The sequence below is a fragment of the Chaetodon trifascialis genome, chromosome 3 (assembly GCF_039877785.1).
Source record: "Chaetodon trifascialis isolate fChaTrf1 chromosome 3, fChaTrf1.hap1, whole genome shotgun sequence".
NCBI classification, from domain to species: Eukaryota; Metazoa; Chordata; class Actinopteri; order Chaetodontiformes; family Chaetodontidae; genus Chaetodon; species Chaetodon trifascialis.
This window is the reverse complement of record NC_092058.1, coordinates 9,107,344-9,121,340: the sequence shown is the minus strand read 5'-3', so window position 1 is coordinate 9,121,340 and position 13,997 is coordinate 9,107,344. Positions and strand designations below refer to the sequence as shown.

At 40.3% G+C, this 13,997-nt stretch overlaps 1 protein-coding gene across 1 annotated transcript in view; it reads left to right on the top strand.

Annotated features, from left to right (window-relative positions):
* asic1b (acid-sensing (proton-gated) ion channel 1b) overlaps window positions 1-13,997 on the top strand; it is a 148,105-nt gene that overhangs the window by 6,089 nt on the left and 128,019 nt on the right. Inside the window, exon 2 of the mRNA XM_070958617.1 lies at window positions 3,612-3,807. Within this exon, the coding sequence (XP_070814718.1) occupies window positions 3,612-3,807 (196 nt within the window). The remainder of the gene's footprint in view (window positions 1-3,611; window positions 3,808-13,997) is intronic.

Below are 13,997 nucleotides of genomic sequence, written 5' to 3'. Positions count from 1 at the left end.
AGCGTCTTAAGTGCTCTCCTGGCAGCTTTGTGTTGCTTATAAGACAGAGACTCAGGATACAATTCAATTAAGTTCAGAATATACCACAACAGGCTGTATCTTCTTATAACAATAAAGCATGACAATGTAGTGATGTAGTCCCAGTGTGGGCCAGGGTACTGGACCAGTTTTGAGCTTTGTGTTTTATCAAAGATACAACCTTTTCAGTCTGTAATTGGCTTATGTGACTAATTTGGCCTGCTGTTTTCAGGGTGCCTGCAGTATTGTTATCGGCATCGTAAAAACTGGAACCATGGTAACCGATGGTAAATGATACATTTGTGATTCGTGATTGATTATTTAACTTATTTGACATTTTTCTACGACAGTGCCTTACCGCTAATATAAACATGCTGGTTCTCGCTAACATTTCGCATAGTTTGTTCGCAGAATGTGACTGTTTCCACTTTTGGTCCCTTGACGCAATATTGTGAGTTAAATACCCAGTCTTTGGATTTGTAATTCATTAATCATTTTTCCTACCGTAAAATACTTCATGCATTGTGTACTCTTAAAGGAAATGGGTCATTTGTGTTAAAGGTTAGTCTGTTTTCAGGTGTTAATGGAAGATGTGGTTAAGCTGTATTCAGAGGTTTCACTCTGGCTAAAACCCACACATCTCTCCCTGCAATAAACTTTTAAAAGCAAAGTAATTAAGACACGAAATGTCAGCTACATTTACAGTCTGTGTACACATTAGCACACCACTGCTATCCACCATACATAACCTTCATTGGCTTTCATATAGTTTCGGGCTGAAATGAATCTCTTTTTACATCAGAAACTTCTATTGAGGTTTTCGAATAAAGCAAATGTCTGTTGTCATATTTTGTGACATCGTCATCCTTAAAACAAATTCTTTAAGCAAAATTCTTCTCTCAAATAAAGTGATTCATTGGTTTAAATAAGTCTTTTCTTTTTATTGAATCAACTTTCTTTAAAGAATATAACTCGTCAGACATGTAGGAATTCAATACATTTTGACTTTTGGACTTGACACTTTGGCGCTATTGAAAACTGGATCACAAGTTGGAAACAATCCTCCGTAGCAACCATCGGAATCTAATTATACAAACAGTATAATACTAATAATACTCATGTAGCCTTGTCATCATCTGCAACTGTGCAGAAATGCCAGGTTTAATGATAGACATGCCCAAAAAAGCATTTAGACTTTAAATGTCAGTGTTATGAGTGAAGCTACAGCCCTGATATAGTTTCAACAACAGCCAGATGTATTAAGGCCAAACTGGCAACAAATGAATCACCTTTCTTTGGTTTATCATCTATTTAATTTTTGAGCCCAGTTTTGCCCAAAGTTTGCTTTGAATTGTGGAGAAAGTTAGACGCAGACTGTTACTGTTTAGCAGGTGAGAGCTATTAGATAAATTGCCTTTTAATTAACTGATGAAATAGCTGCCATATTCTGCAAGTATTACATTTTCTTAGGTACCATGTTTCATCTTTGCACTGTTGAATTAGACGACAGTATTGTGTGGCATTCAGTTTATCTCTTAAGAATAATAGTACCAGTCTTCTCCGTCGCAGCACTGCTAACTCCATCTTTGACTCCACTTACACCATGAAGCACGGTGGATTCCCATCTCTCATCAGTGTTACGAACGCAGTGGAGAAAAACAGTCCTCATTTCAAATTACAGCACATACTGTCTCACACGGTGAATATTTTATTTCATTCTGTTTGTCGCAGGTAAACAACGCTGTAGCTACAGTGGAACATATTACATTTCTTGTAATTTGGTTGGGACACGAGTCGAAAATACATTGCCGTTTGAATCTTAAGGCAGTGCTCACACAAGAAATAATGTAATATTTCATTTTTTATTCATGGATCAACTTACATTATTCCCATCATCAAGGGACCAAATCTTGTTCATGAGCACAGACAAAGCTTGACCTTGTGGAATTAAAAAAAAATCCATTAAGATTTACCACCAATTATGGTTTGAAATAGTGCCCATATCCATGAGAAATAACTCCGCTGTCAGCGTCCACAAAGTCATTCACAGATTTATTGTCAGAGGAGAAGGGTATGCCTTTGTCTGTCTCTGTCTCATGGTTTTCACTTCTAATTCCGGTTTCTCCAGCTTTGGGGCAAACTTCATTCATATTTGCAAATGTGAATTGAGCTGTCCAAAATTATTACAATAACACAATACATGAAACCTATTATAAGATGGCTGTCGCTCTCTCATTACACACAAATTCAGGACTTCATATCAAAACCCAATACTTTACTTGCAGTAATCTAATTTGATAGAAGTAGAAGGAACAACTGTCTTGTTTCTCAGTTAATCCAAAAAAACATTATGCAGTCTTTTACAGTGCCATTCACTCTGATAGACTCTGTGTGTCCAAACAAATTATTCTCATAAGAGTCTGTCAGTAGTGCTTAATCTTAGCTCTCCATAATGTGGATTCTTGTACCACTGATGGCCCATCACTCAACAGGAGTCATCAATGGGCCGTCTTTTCTGCGAGCGGGGCCACGATAGTTAATTGAGGTTAATTTGTGTCTGTGAATGACTGTGAGCAGGTGCTGGAGGTTGATGGTGGTTGTCACGCAGAGGCATGTCATAAATGACTTCCCCGGTCTTTTCCTGCTGTGTGCGCGGCCATTGTAATCAAGTTTCAGCTTGATGTGTGTTAATACATGCAAATTAATCATACTTTGTATTTAATGTGTTTCTGTTTTATGTGTTTGTATAGAGGAAAGAGAAGTGGAACAAGAGAGAGTCAGTGTGTATGCTTCCCCAAATCATACACCTGATTATGTTGCACAAAAATGCAGCAGATTCTGTGAAGTTTGTGCTTTGATTTGCTAAACAGCATATGCTCTTTTCCCGTGTGCAGGATCCTCAACCAGAATTGTTAACACTTTTATGCTCACTACATTTAAACGCTCTGCCACCACAGTCCCTAATTATTTGGCAGAATGATTAACATGACTGTGCGAGAGGAAATACTGCCATCCTCAGCTAGAGCCAGGCTGCCAGTTTCAACAACACATGGATAATATTGTGAGAGCTTGCTAACTGGAGGTCTGGGAGAGCTGGCGTGCACACATATTGCACGTATACCTTTCATTCAGTTAGAGGGAAATATGCTCTTTTTCTGCTTGTCTATTAATTTTTTACATGTTAATCCCTATTGTCCTGCTAAAAATGCTTGTCTGGCAGCCAAACTCTTAAAATGCACATTCAAAAATGGACTGAAGTACAGCTAAAGTTGTGTCTCGCTCTCCCGTCGAAGGGAATTCCTTGAAAAGATGTCTTATTTTTACTTGTTCATGGGTAGGTTAAGGTTTTGTGTTTGAAGATGATTATGTTTGAATGAAGTAGACTGTTAAGAATTACAGTCTGTGAATTTTTTTTTCCTTTTTTGATGTTTACTCCTTTGCTGCTCATTTCTGAGTATTCATTTTGATGAAAGCCCTTTCAAAAAACCTTTTCTTGCGATCCATACAACAAGAGAAGTTATACAATATGTGTGTTTATGGTATTTGTAAATGTCATTCTTTATGTCCACATTAACCAGAACTTTCTTGTCCAGGTATGAGATTCGGGACCCACACCTGGTGGAGGAAAATGTCCTGCAGATCCTGAAGGAGAGGGCCGACTTTGACAACTACAAGCCCCGCCCCTTCAACATGCGCGAGTTCTATGACCGAACGGGCCACGACATCAAGGACATGCTTCTCTCCTGCTACTACCGAGGCATGGAGTGCAGTGCAGAAGACTTCAAAGTGGTGAGTTGGCTGTGTCAGTAGTTAGATGTCCTCTGCAGGCCCAGCTGAGGCCTGCCAAGACGAGGGTCACCAGAGCATATTTGTAATACAAGGCCAGCGTGTGGTTTATTACAACGTCTATACAATATGACCTCTGTTGAGCTATCATCGCTGAACTTTGCTTTTGGGAAATGACATGGCACAATATATTAGGTAGTGAATTGTATGGACTGATTTTTATCCTCAATTCAATGTTTGGGGCTTCAGTCCATCTGTTCCCCCTCAGGATGTCACTGAGAACCATTGTGTACACTGCGACTGACTCATGGGCCAAGTGATACACACCATGTACAAGCCTGCTGCAAGGCCCTGCACACTGGCCTTGGCATGATAGTTTACAGTCTCTGAAAGGTTGAGCAGTTGTCTCATTAAAGGTCAAAACGTGGTCTTTTGCTGAACTGTGGGTCAGTGCCATAACGCTTGCTTTATGAGTAAGAATTTTAAAAATCTGTCGCTCTGGGAGATTTTCTGGGAGTGTTTGTTTTTCTCATCTATCAGATGGTTGCAGCCATCCAGTTATTAGCTGGAACCCGTGTGACCTTTATACACTATCTGCTGTACAGTTTATGGATTCATCAGATACAGCAGCAGTAAAAGCCACTCAGCTGTCTGAAGCACATGGGTTTAGCTTGTCCCAGTTGTGTGAACTACGATTGTTGTTATTTGCTGTACAGTTTTTGTCATGTCTGTCTCATAATAGCCGCAACACTGGTTTGTATTTCTGGAGAGGCTGAGTGCATTATTGATGTTATTCTGTAGGTAATAAACTCACAGAAGAATGGTTGGTTGCTAAGTGAATGTGCATTTTGCTGACACCAGGAAGTTCATTAACATTCTAATTACCTTTGTACACAAAATTAGCAATTCTTTCTCTTTAATTTGCTGGAAGTTTGAAGTTTGATTTTCATCACAAGCTAACTTTGTCTGTGGTTTGGTAGCATACAGCGTGTTCATGAGCTTGTTTGCAGACAACGGCTGTTTACTGCTGCTGGAAACAGGGTTGATGAGTGCGTTGACTCACAAAGATACAGTAAATGTTGGAGCTGTAAAACAACACAATGAAACAGAGCTGTCTGATATTTCGTAGCTTGAGTGACCCTTTCAAATTAGATGTGCCTTTTGATTCAGAAGAATCACTTTTTGGATTATTATTTTCATTTTACTAATGTTTGGTGCTATTTAATCGTCTGAGTCAGTCAAGCAGCAGTTACTGTAATTATGGCAGTAGTGAGGGGGACACCTTGTTGTTGTACTTTTGTGTGTGAAGTGTATTTTAAATGAAGCTGATTATAAAGCCCTTAACCTGTTGATAGATTAAAATGTTAAATCAGTTGATGTTGAAATGGTCCAATTAATAATTACAGAATAGAAGACACAAGACAAATCCAACAAACAAATTTGTTTGAGGTAGGGGTGGGTGGTCACCACCACTGGTGTCACATTCTACCACAACATGGATTTTGCTGTACTGTCATTGCCAGGGTAAAGATTTAGCTTAATAAAATGAATGTGCTTTACTCTGGCTGCAATAACATGCAGGTAGAGGGCTACGCACATTGTCATAGAAGTGGAGTTACATCCACTAACTATTGTTTTCCTCGCTATAATTGAGACTCTGGTAACACAAAGATGTGTAAGGTAACATTACGTGCAATCCATGTCTGTTCCTATATTATTTCCTGAAAGACACAACACAAAAGTCTGGATCTACTCCCCCCATCCAAAGCAAAGACCAAGTGGATTAACTTGTTAACTTAACTGTTTGTTTAGCCTGTTGTTGGTTAGCCTGTTGAATTTGGTGTGTAGCCACATTCTGTGGCTAATCTGGCGAGTAGCATCCATTGTAGACCCATGTTATTTAATGGTGAAGGACAGAAGCTGTGTGACAAAAGTAGAAGCTTAGATGTGTCGTCTCATAGCCAGCCCTAACTTTATTTCCACACGTCATACTGCTACAGAAGTTCAGCTGGGTTTGTTGTCACAGGAAAGCCCCCTCTGCTGTGTTGGTATGTGTGTCTGTTGCTGCATTATGTAAATGTGCTTGATAGACATGCCCCATGGTGCACTGACTGTTGTACTTATATAATACACTTTGGGTTTTCTGCCAAATAAATGCTGTTGAGATGCCTAATCCTACCCCTCATCTAACTCTGAGAATGAATCACATTACATTTACTAATTAACCTACATTATAGGGCAGGCTGCTTCTTCCAAAACACATGTAGACCTATACCTCATTTCAATTCCAATTTGGAGCCGGTAAACACATCAGTTTTTTTTTTCTTTCTTAAGATACGTAGCCTCATACTGTCAATAGAGTGAAAAGAGGCAGAATCATGTTTTTGTAATTCCGTGATATAATACCATCACTGTAAAAAACAAACAAGTATAATTCCATGACATAAATTTTAGGTCATTTTGCCAACCTCTAGTTTGAGGTTTTGAAGTGCAAAATTAATTCCTTTGCTTAAATTAAAAAATAGGTAGTCTCTATTTCTATTTTGAACGTAACAAGGCTCAAAAGAAAAAAGGGGCTCAAAATGAAATGTCTCACATTGCAACCAGTGGCTGCCTGCTGTGGGAGAGGGAGCTAATCCAGACGGAGCAAGTATCCAGCAGATGCTCATTGCAGAGCAGGTGGCGGGGGATGATGGCACTCTATTGATAAGGCTGAAGTCTCTTGTGAATCTTGGTAATTGCAGCCTAATACACATTTGTAAATGTCTCATAAAAGGTCCAGTCACCATACATCACTGGATATCTCCACTTTGGTGCATTTCTGAGTGGATACAGCAGGCTTGTTTCTGAGAAAATGCTACTTTTTTGCTACTTTTTTAACTCAATGCATCTCATCTGCACACCATCTAATGATGTGCTCACCCTGTATTTCCTGTCACTTGTGATGGACGTTATCCCAGCCACAGCCTCATATGATATAAATTGGGCCGGCTGAGACATTTCCATACAAAACTGAACCACACAAATTGCATCAAACTTTGAACGTCCAGCAAAATGAATAGTTCACCACAAAAATTATACCCCCCCTTTATTTGCTCAACCTTCCAATAAATAAGCATAAACACAGAGTTACAAGATCAATGCGCTATAATACATAACATGCATGTATATGAAAGAAGAAAGGAAAAGGCTTTAAAATCTGGCCCCTTGTGTCACTCTTACACAAAGTGTCCTTCCTTCGGTGATCCTTTGAAGTGGAAAATCTCATGCTCTGAGCATTCCCCCCACCCCCAGCCCCCATATCCCATAAAACCATGTAGTACAGCAGTGGCTGCAACGCGGCCCACATGGTGCAGCTCCAGTAATGTGCTGATGTGTCCACATTTACTGTAGTTAGTTGTGCTTATGGCAGATGGTGCTTCGCAGGCCTCAACTGTATTAGTACAGTAGTGGACCTGGATAGAACAGCTCAGCAGAGAGCACTAATGGTGTGGAAAGAATCTTCGGTGTGATAGAGAAAAAAAAAGTACGATGAACACTCCCACCAGCCTCTGTCTCCAAACCCCAGAGCATGGAAGCAGTAAAACTGTGATTAACACTGTCGGCAGCTTGTGCTTGTTTACCCCAAGCATCGGCAGCGTGCTCCGCTAGCTGCTCCCTGGCTGTGGAAGATAACCAGAAACAAATGGTCTCTACGACATATGGCATCAGGGTGTCCAGTGGCATTGCGTCATTTTATCAGAGCTCGGATAAAGACAGGAAATAAAACAGTCAGACCGCAGCAATGTTAAGACCTAATGCAGGTTGTCTGAGATGGGATGAGAATCCACAATGTAACTGATGGATGAAAGGACTTGGATGCTTCACAGCTTATTCTGCGATTTCACATTAATTTTCAAATTCATGTTCAGGTGTTGAATCCAGCATAATCCCATCGGAAGTGCATAGTGTCCTTGTCAGGTCAGTGGTGTCATCAATTAATGGTCACTGGTCCCAAAGAAACAATTTTCAGTTATTACTGCTGAAAATATTACAGATCAGTAAGTTCCACTATCTCAGACTCATTGTTTCACTGCCTCCTCTTTCTCCTTGGAAAGACTTTTGCTAATTAGGTATGCAAAAGGTTGGGCTTATGTCTTTTAGCTCAGTTGATATTAAAGAGCAGCAGGATAGAAAAATTACCCTCAATTAATATTAATAGGTGGCCTACAGCTTCTGAACCATAGCCGCTGGAGATAATGAAAAAACTCTAAAAGTGAGTGAAACACAAAGACCATAATTTGATTTTCTATGACCTTGTGTTTTTAATTACAGAGACACATACATCGATACATGGATCATAAATGTACAGAATCAGTTAAAGAAGGAAATTATTGAGTCTATCTTAGCGCATCCCCAAGGAACTTTCTGCAGATACTATGTTGATAGGTGACCGCTAAGTTATTCCACTTCTTAACACTTCAAGACACCCACATCTGACTACAATCACTTGGGAAAACTCTGACAGACTTACAACTTTGCAAGACTTAAACTGAAGCTTGGGGGTTTGGCAGAGATTGTAAGAGAGAGAGAGATGGCATGAGACAGAAAATAAGAGCAAGAAAAAAAGGAGGAAGAGGGACAGAGAGTGAGGCCCAGGTAACAACAAGTCCTGCGGATGAAACTGAACATGATGGCCACAAAGACAGTGCACAAAGACACAAAACAGCAGCTGCCACCACAGCAGCAGCAGTAGAATTCCTATCTGTAGACACACAGGTTTGTGCTCATTTAACCTCTCAGAGACTGCAGAGCTGGGCTGTATCTCCCCTTTCCAGCCGCCCAATTGTTTGCCCAGACACAATGAAATATGGCAACTCAACAGGTCCCTCCTTTCCACTCATATTTCTTCAAAAACAAAATGTCAGATTCTATCCACCTAGAAAGAAATAAAAATGTTCAAAACAAGATCTCAGCCTGTCTTGAATAAATCTGAAGAACTGTCTCAGTTACTCTAGTTTTCACCACATGCCCCTCAATAGCCGGTGCACTTATTGCCTGTGAGGTCTCCCTGGACAGAAGATACGCACCAGTCTTACTCCAGTAGTTCCTTCTTTTCTTTGTTAACAGCAGGATTTGTCATGCTTTACATCACATGGATGTAAAGCTGCCAGCCCAATGATAAAAGGAGCAACCTTTGGAGATTTGAGACATCATCTGATTATACATTTCTTTAGTGTTATTCCCACCACCATCCTCCACCCCCTACCTTTGTGTAACAGACTCTTGTGTAATTACCATGATAGTTCTATTGAGCTATTGGCTCCATTTCAGCTGTCCATTGACCCTCAGAGTCCACCCTTGGTGGTATAGAGCAGTGTCACTAATGAGACATGATCAATAAAGAAAACCTTTCAGAGACACCTGCCCATAGATCACATTTCACAGACACCCTTTGAATCAATCTAAATGATAGGTTGGGACTTAAAGGTCCAGTGTGTAGAATTTAGGGCATTTATTGGCAGAAATGGAATCTAATATCAATAATTATGTTTTCACCTGAATCTGCAACCCACATCCTGAAAAAATCGAGAGGCTGTAACTATCTGCTTATTCTGATTTTTATGCCAGCAACACGTTTCCAACAAGCTGGTACAGAAAACACCTGTTTGTAATGTTCCACAGGTAAACAGGTTCATTGGTAACAGGTGATAGTTTCATGATCGGGTATGAAAGGGGCATCCTGGAAAGGCTCAGTCGTTCACAAGCAAGCATGCAGTGAGGTTCACCACTTTGTGAACACATGATCATATAATGGATATTAATACGTGGGCTGCGTTGTCAGTACACAGCTCGTTTGCATTTCTACATCTTCAGCAGCCACTGTAGCCTACACGCTTAGAGGGGGAGGATGAGACAAAGGGTATTCAGTTGGTTACAATCTGCAACCTCACTACTAGATGCCACTAAATCCTTCACACTGGTCCTTTAAACTGTTGCTGTAATGTTTCCTCCTCAAAATCCTTATGAATTGTTCCCTTAGACAAGTAAAGAGGGTGATTTCTTTCCTTTTATTCTGCAGTTCCCTCTTCTGTGTTTATGGGGACTGAATTTCATTTCCGAGCCACAGTGGAAGGATGCTGGTAGTCGCGCGGAGGCTTTGAGCTGGGGCCAGCTTGAGGCATGCAGTTTCTCTGCTTAATTCCTGATGTAATCTAATTTAATTATATTAGCTTTAAAATGTGATGACTGTTGAGGCTGAGAGTCTTTTGAGGTAGCTGCCATTTGTAATATCAGACATTCAAACATGCTTTTATCTCCCATTCCTCATCAACTGTTTTTGACACAGCTCACCTTTGTTCCACCCTTTTTTACTCATTGCTATTCAGGTCTCATCCATCAGCTCAAAGCTGATGATTCTGCCGTTCTTTTTGGCTGGACGATTCCCACCACTTTCCCTCTTGAGGATAAATCAATCAATTTGCTATTACTGTAGAACTCAAAGACATGGATCAATTAGGTTGTTACTGAGTAATGGATGCACGCCTAATGAAAAAAATGCTCTCTCTTTGAGTGTAACGAGGCCGGGGGCTCACCCTGACACAGTCTTGTCTTTTCCGCTCATCACCTGGCAAGTCAAATTAGAAATCGAATTGTGAGGCAATGAGGGTTTGTTAATGTGTTTATTCAAAATATGTCAACCAGCCATGATGCTGAATCAGATATTTGACACTGAACAGGTTCTAGTTCCAAGCCTTTTTTGTCTGATGGACAACCATAGCCAGATGAGCTCAAGAACCCCTTCATCACCATCACATTGTGCTCTTTTCAGTGGTTTTTAAACTGCAGTGCTATCACATATCTAAAACTATTTACTGTTGATAATACTGGTTTTCTGCCAAGCTAAGCTGTTACCATAATTGTGTATACTTAGGCTGCCTATAGTCTCTCTCTCTCTCTCTATCTCTCTCTCTGTGTCTCCCTCTCTCTTTTCTTTTTCCAGAGATTTGGTCGAGCTTTCACACACACTACAACCACTTGGAGTTGCAGAATCTGGATGTTTCAACCATATATTCATTACTTTTAGTCTAATTTTCACATACTCTGAGTCTTAAAGTGACTCAGTTTGTACGTGCATGTGTTGCTATAAAGTAAAAAAAATTGCTGAAATAGCATAATCAGTGTTTAATGCCATTTTAGGATTGAATAATTTTTTAAATGTTTTTCTACTTCTGGCCAAGATAAATGTATTATACTGGATGGAAGTGGTCACTATAAAGTGGCAAATTGCTTTTAATCATTGTCAACCTTTTAAAAGCAAGATGAGACAGGGAAAACTTGCACAAGAGCAAACACCGCCCTGGGCGGTTTGACAGGAACGTGCCTCCTGTCTCACAGCCTAGTTTATGTGGACTTTGTCAGCAGGGAAGGTAAGGGGGATGATACTAGACCTAGATTTCCTGTCAAAGGGATTTTTAAAAAGCCAATCATGTTCATTGTCCCCCAACACACATTAATACTCCTAGTTGAATTTTCAATCGCAAGTTTTTGAGATAGAAGTTTCCTGATGTGTGAGATGCAATGTGGACAAAAGGTGAGAAGAGGAGGACAGCGCAGATGAAGGCAAATTCAGGAGAGATCTGAGAATCCATTTATTCCATGTGACCCTGTCGCTGCTCCTACCGTCACAAAAATGATTTTTAATAATGACTTGGGTGAGGGAGATACGCAATGGGTGAGATAGTGAGAGAGAGAAAGAGGGGGAGGGAACTTATCCCTTAAAGAATCAATTATAAACACTGTTTGAGATCAGAGGCATCGGGTGGCTGCCCAGGCTTCAGAGCGGGAGAGAGGCAGAGAAAGTGGAGGGGGCAGGAAACTGTCTTGAAATAAGAACGTTGGTGTGTGCCAGCGGGGAGTCTCTGTTTGGCTCTGGGTTAGCGGTGCCAGGCAGCTAGTGGCAACAGAAGGGAGGAGGAAAGAGGTGGGGATTGATGGACACTGAGGGAGACCTGCGAGACCAGCAGCGCACTAGCTGAATGAGAAGCAGGGTAGTGTGAGCAGCCTGTGCTAAGGCCCTCCCTGCATGCACACAGTGTGTAAAGCTCTCTGTTCGCTACACTCCACTGCGCAAACAGCGGATGTATGGTTTAGATTCTGCAGACAGTCTTAGCGATTATTCACATGGCTCTGGCAGGTGGCACACTGCTGCATTAGTCAGCTAATTACCATCCAGAGCCATATTAGCATGGCAGACTTTCTTCGTCTTCTCTTTTCCCCTTCTGTCATTTTTTGTAATTCAGAATTTTTTTTTAGGAAGCTTGTTATATTTGCCTTGGTGCATCACATTTGGCATCTTTTTCCCTCTCTCTAGTTCATTAACAACTCTGAATTCATGAAAGATAAATTACTGGAAAACATGATTAATGCTTTTGACATTTAAAGTTGATTCTGATAATTAAAGCAGCTGATTGATGACTACAAGTAAGAGTATGTGCCTTTTCCTGTGACTGCACGATGTAGCTGTTGTCTTAACTGTGTTATTAAGTATGGCGCTTGGGAAGATGAGCGACAGACAGGTCAAAAAGATGCTCCTTTATTTCACAGATGACAGGGTACAGATGCTGTCATGTTGTGCTCCAGCGTCTGGGGATAGATAGAGCGATAAAAGAAGTTGGAACACCATTTGGTCCCCATGGGATGCTGTGTTTTCATCTTACCAGCCATTGTCTTGATTATTTTTTTCTTTTCCTTGTCACTCGGGTACATCCACTGCTTTAAAAATACCCTGTCAACTTCCTTTTGACTTCAGTGTCTTTTTATTCAAGAGGGCTTCGAAGTAAGGAACATTAATGAATAGTTGGCTGTGTTCTTGTTGTTCTTGTTAGAAAAACAACTAGTTTTCACAATAACTGTTCAAAATCAGATTTTTATTTTCATTACATTGATGTGTTTCAGCATGTAGGCAGGTATTACCATCACACGGGTGTTACTTTAGTGTGGAAATGGAAATTAGCATTTCAATTGTGATAATTTTATCCAAACAAACAATCCATTTTACTTCACATGCTTAACATAAAACATTGTGTGTGCTCATACTCATTTATGTAAAGCACACCAAATTGCCCTTGTGTACAAAATGTGCTCTGGAAATTATTTTGAAACAAACTAGTAACATTAGCATGATGAGTAGGAGCAGCTAAATGTAGCACTTAGAAATCTTCTGTTGTACATCTCAATTACCACTTTTATGTATTTAATCACGTCCAGGGTTTTCATATGTGAAGTATGTTAATTTCAAGGCTCACATTTGTGCTGCAGCAGTTTTCAGAGGCTTTTTATACCCTCATTTTGAAACACCTTATTTTACCTGTTACTGTGTTATGGTCCAAGCTTGATGAGCAGAAACAGCTAAATGCAGCAGTTTACTTTAAAAGTTACATTTGCCACTTTCATTCGCAGCAAAGCAATGATGCTGCTGACATAAAACTCAGAATGACTGACTGACATGTGATGTGCATTGTTTTTGGAAATATGACTCATATACAGCATTTCTTTGTCCATTGTCTAGTGTTAAAAGAGCGAAAAAGCAAATAAAAATCACACCAAATTGAAATATTGAATCATGATTCTCATATAATACAATATATTCTGAATCGACACTGAAGTATCATGATGGTATTGAATCAGGAGATGCATGCCATAGCACCTGGGTTGCAGGTTAAGAGTTTGGCCATTGCAAATGAGTAACCTGTAAGGAGTGGCTTGGAGGAATATGACTGATCAGGAGACAATGTAGGAAATATTTCTGCCTTAAATCTTACAGGTGATGAACAGGAGGTACTCAATCCATTATCTCTTTAACTTGTAGAAAGTAGAATAGCCTTGGGTCCCATTGTCTTAAGACGAGGTGAAAAAGCAAGTGGCATATTTCAGGGAACCAAGCATTCATTTCCAAGAAACCATCTGTGCTGAAAGAGGAGTGAGAGGGAAGGCGATGGAGCAGCCATGCATAAGTATCGGAACAAAGCTCGCCCATACTGATAAGTCCTTATCTGGCATTGTTTTGATAGTCTTTGTTGAATACATGTGTGATTTCCACGCTCAGATGTGATATGGTGATCTGGATTTGATGTGTTAGCAGCACCTGCACTCACGTACCTTAGCTGCCCCTGTTCGTCATTCAGTTCGTCAGTCAGTCAGTCAACAGTTGT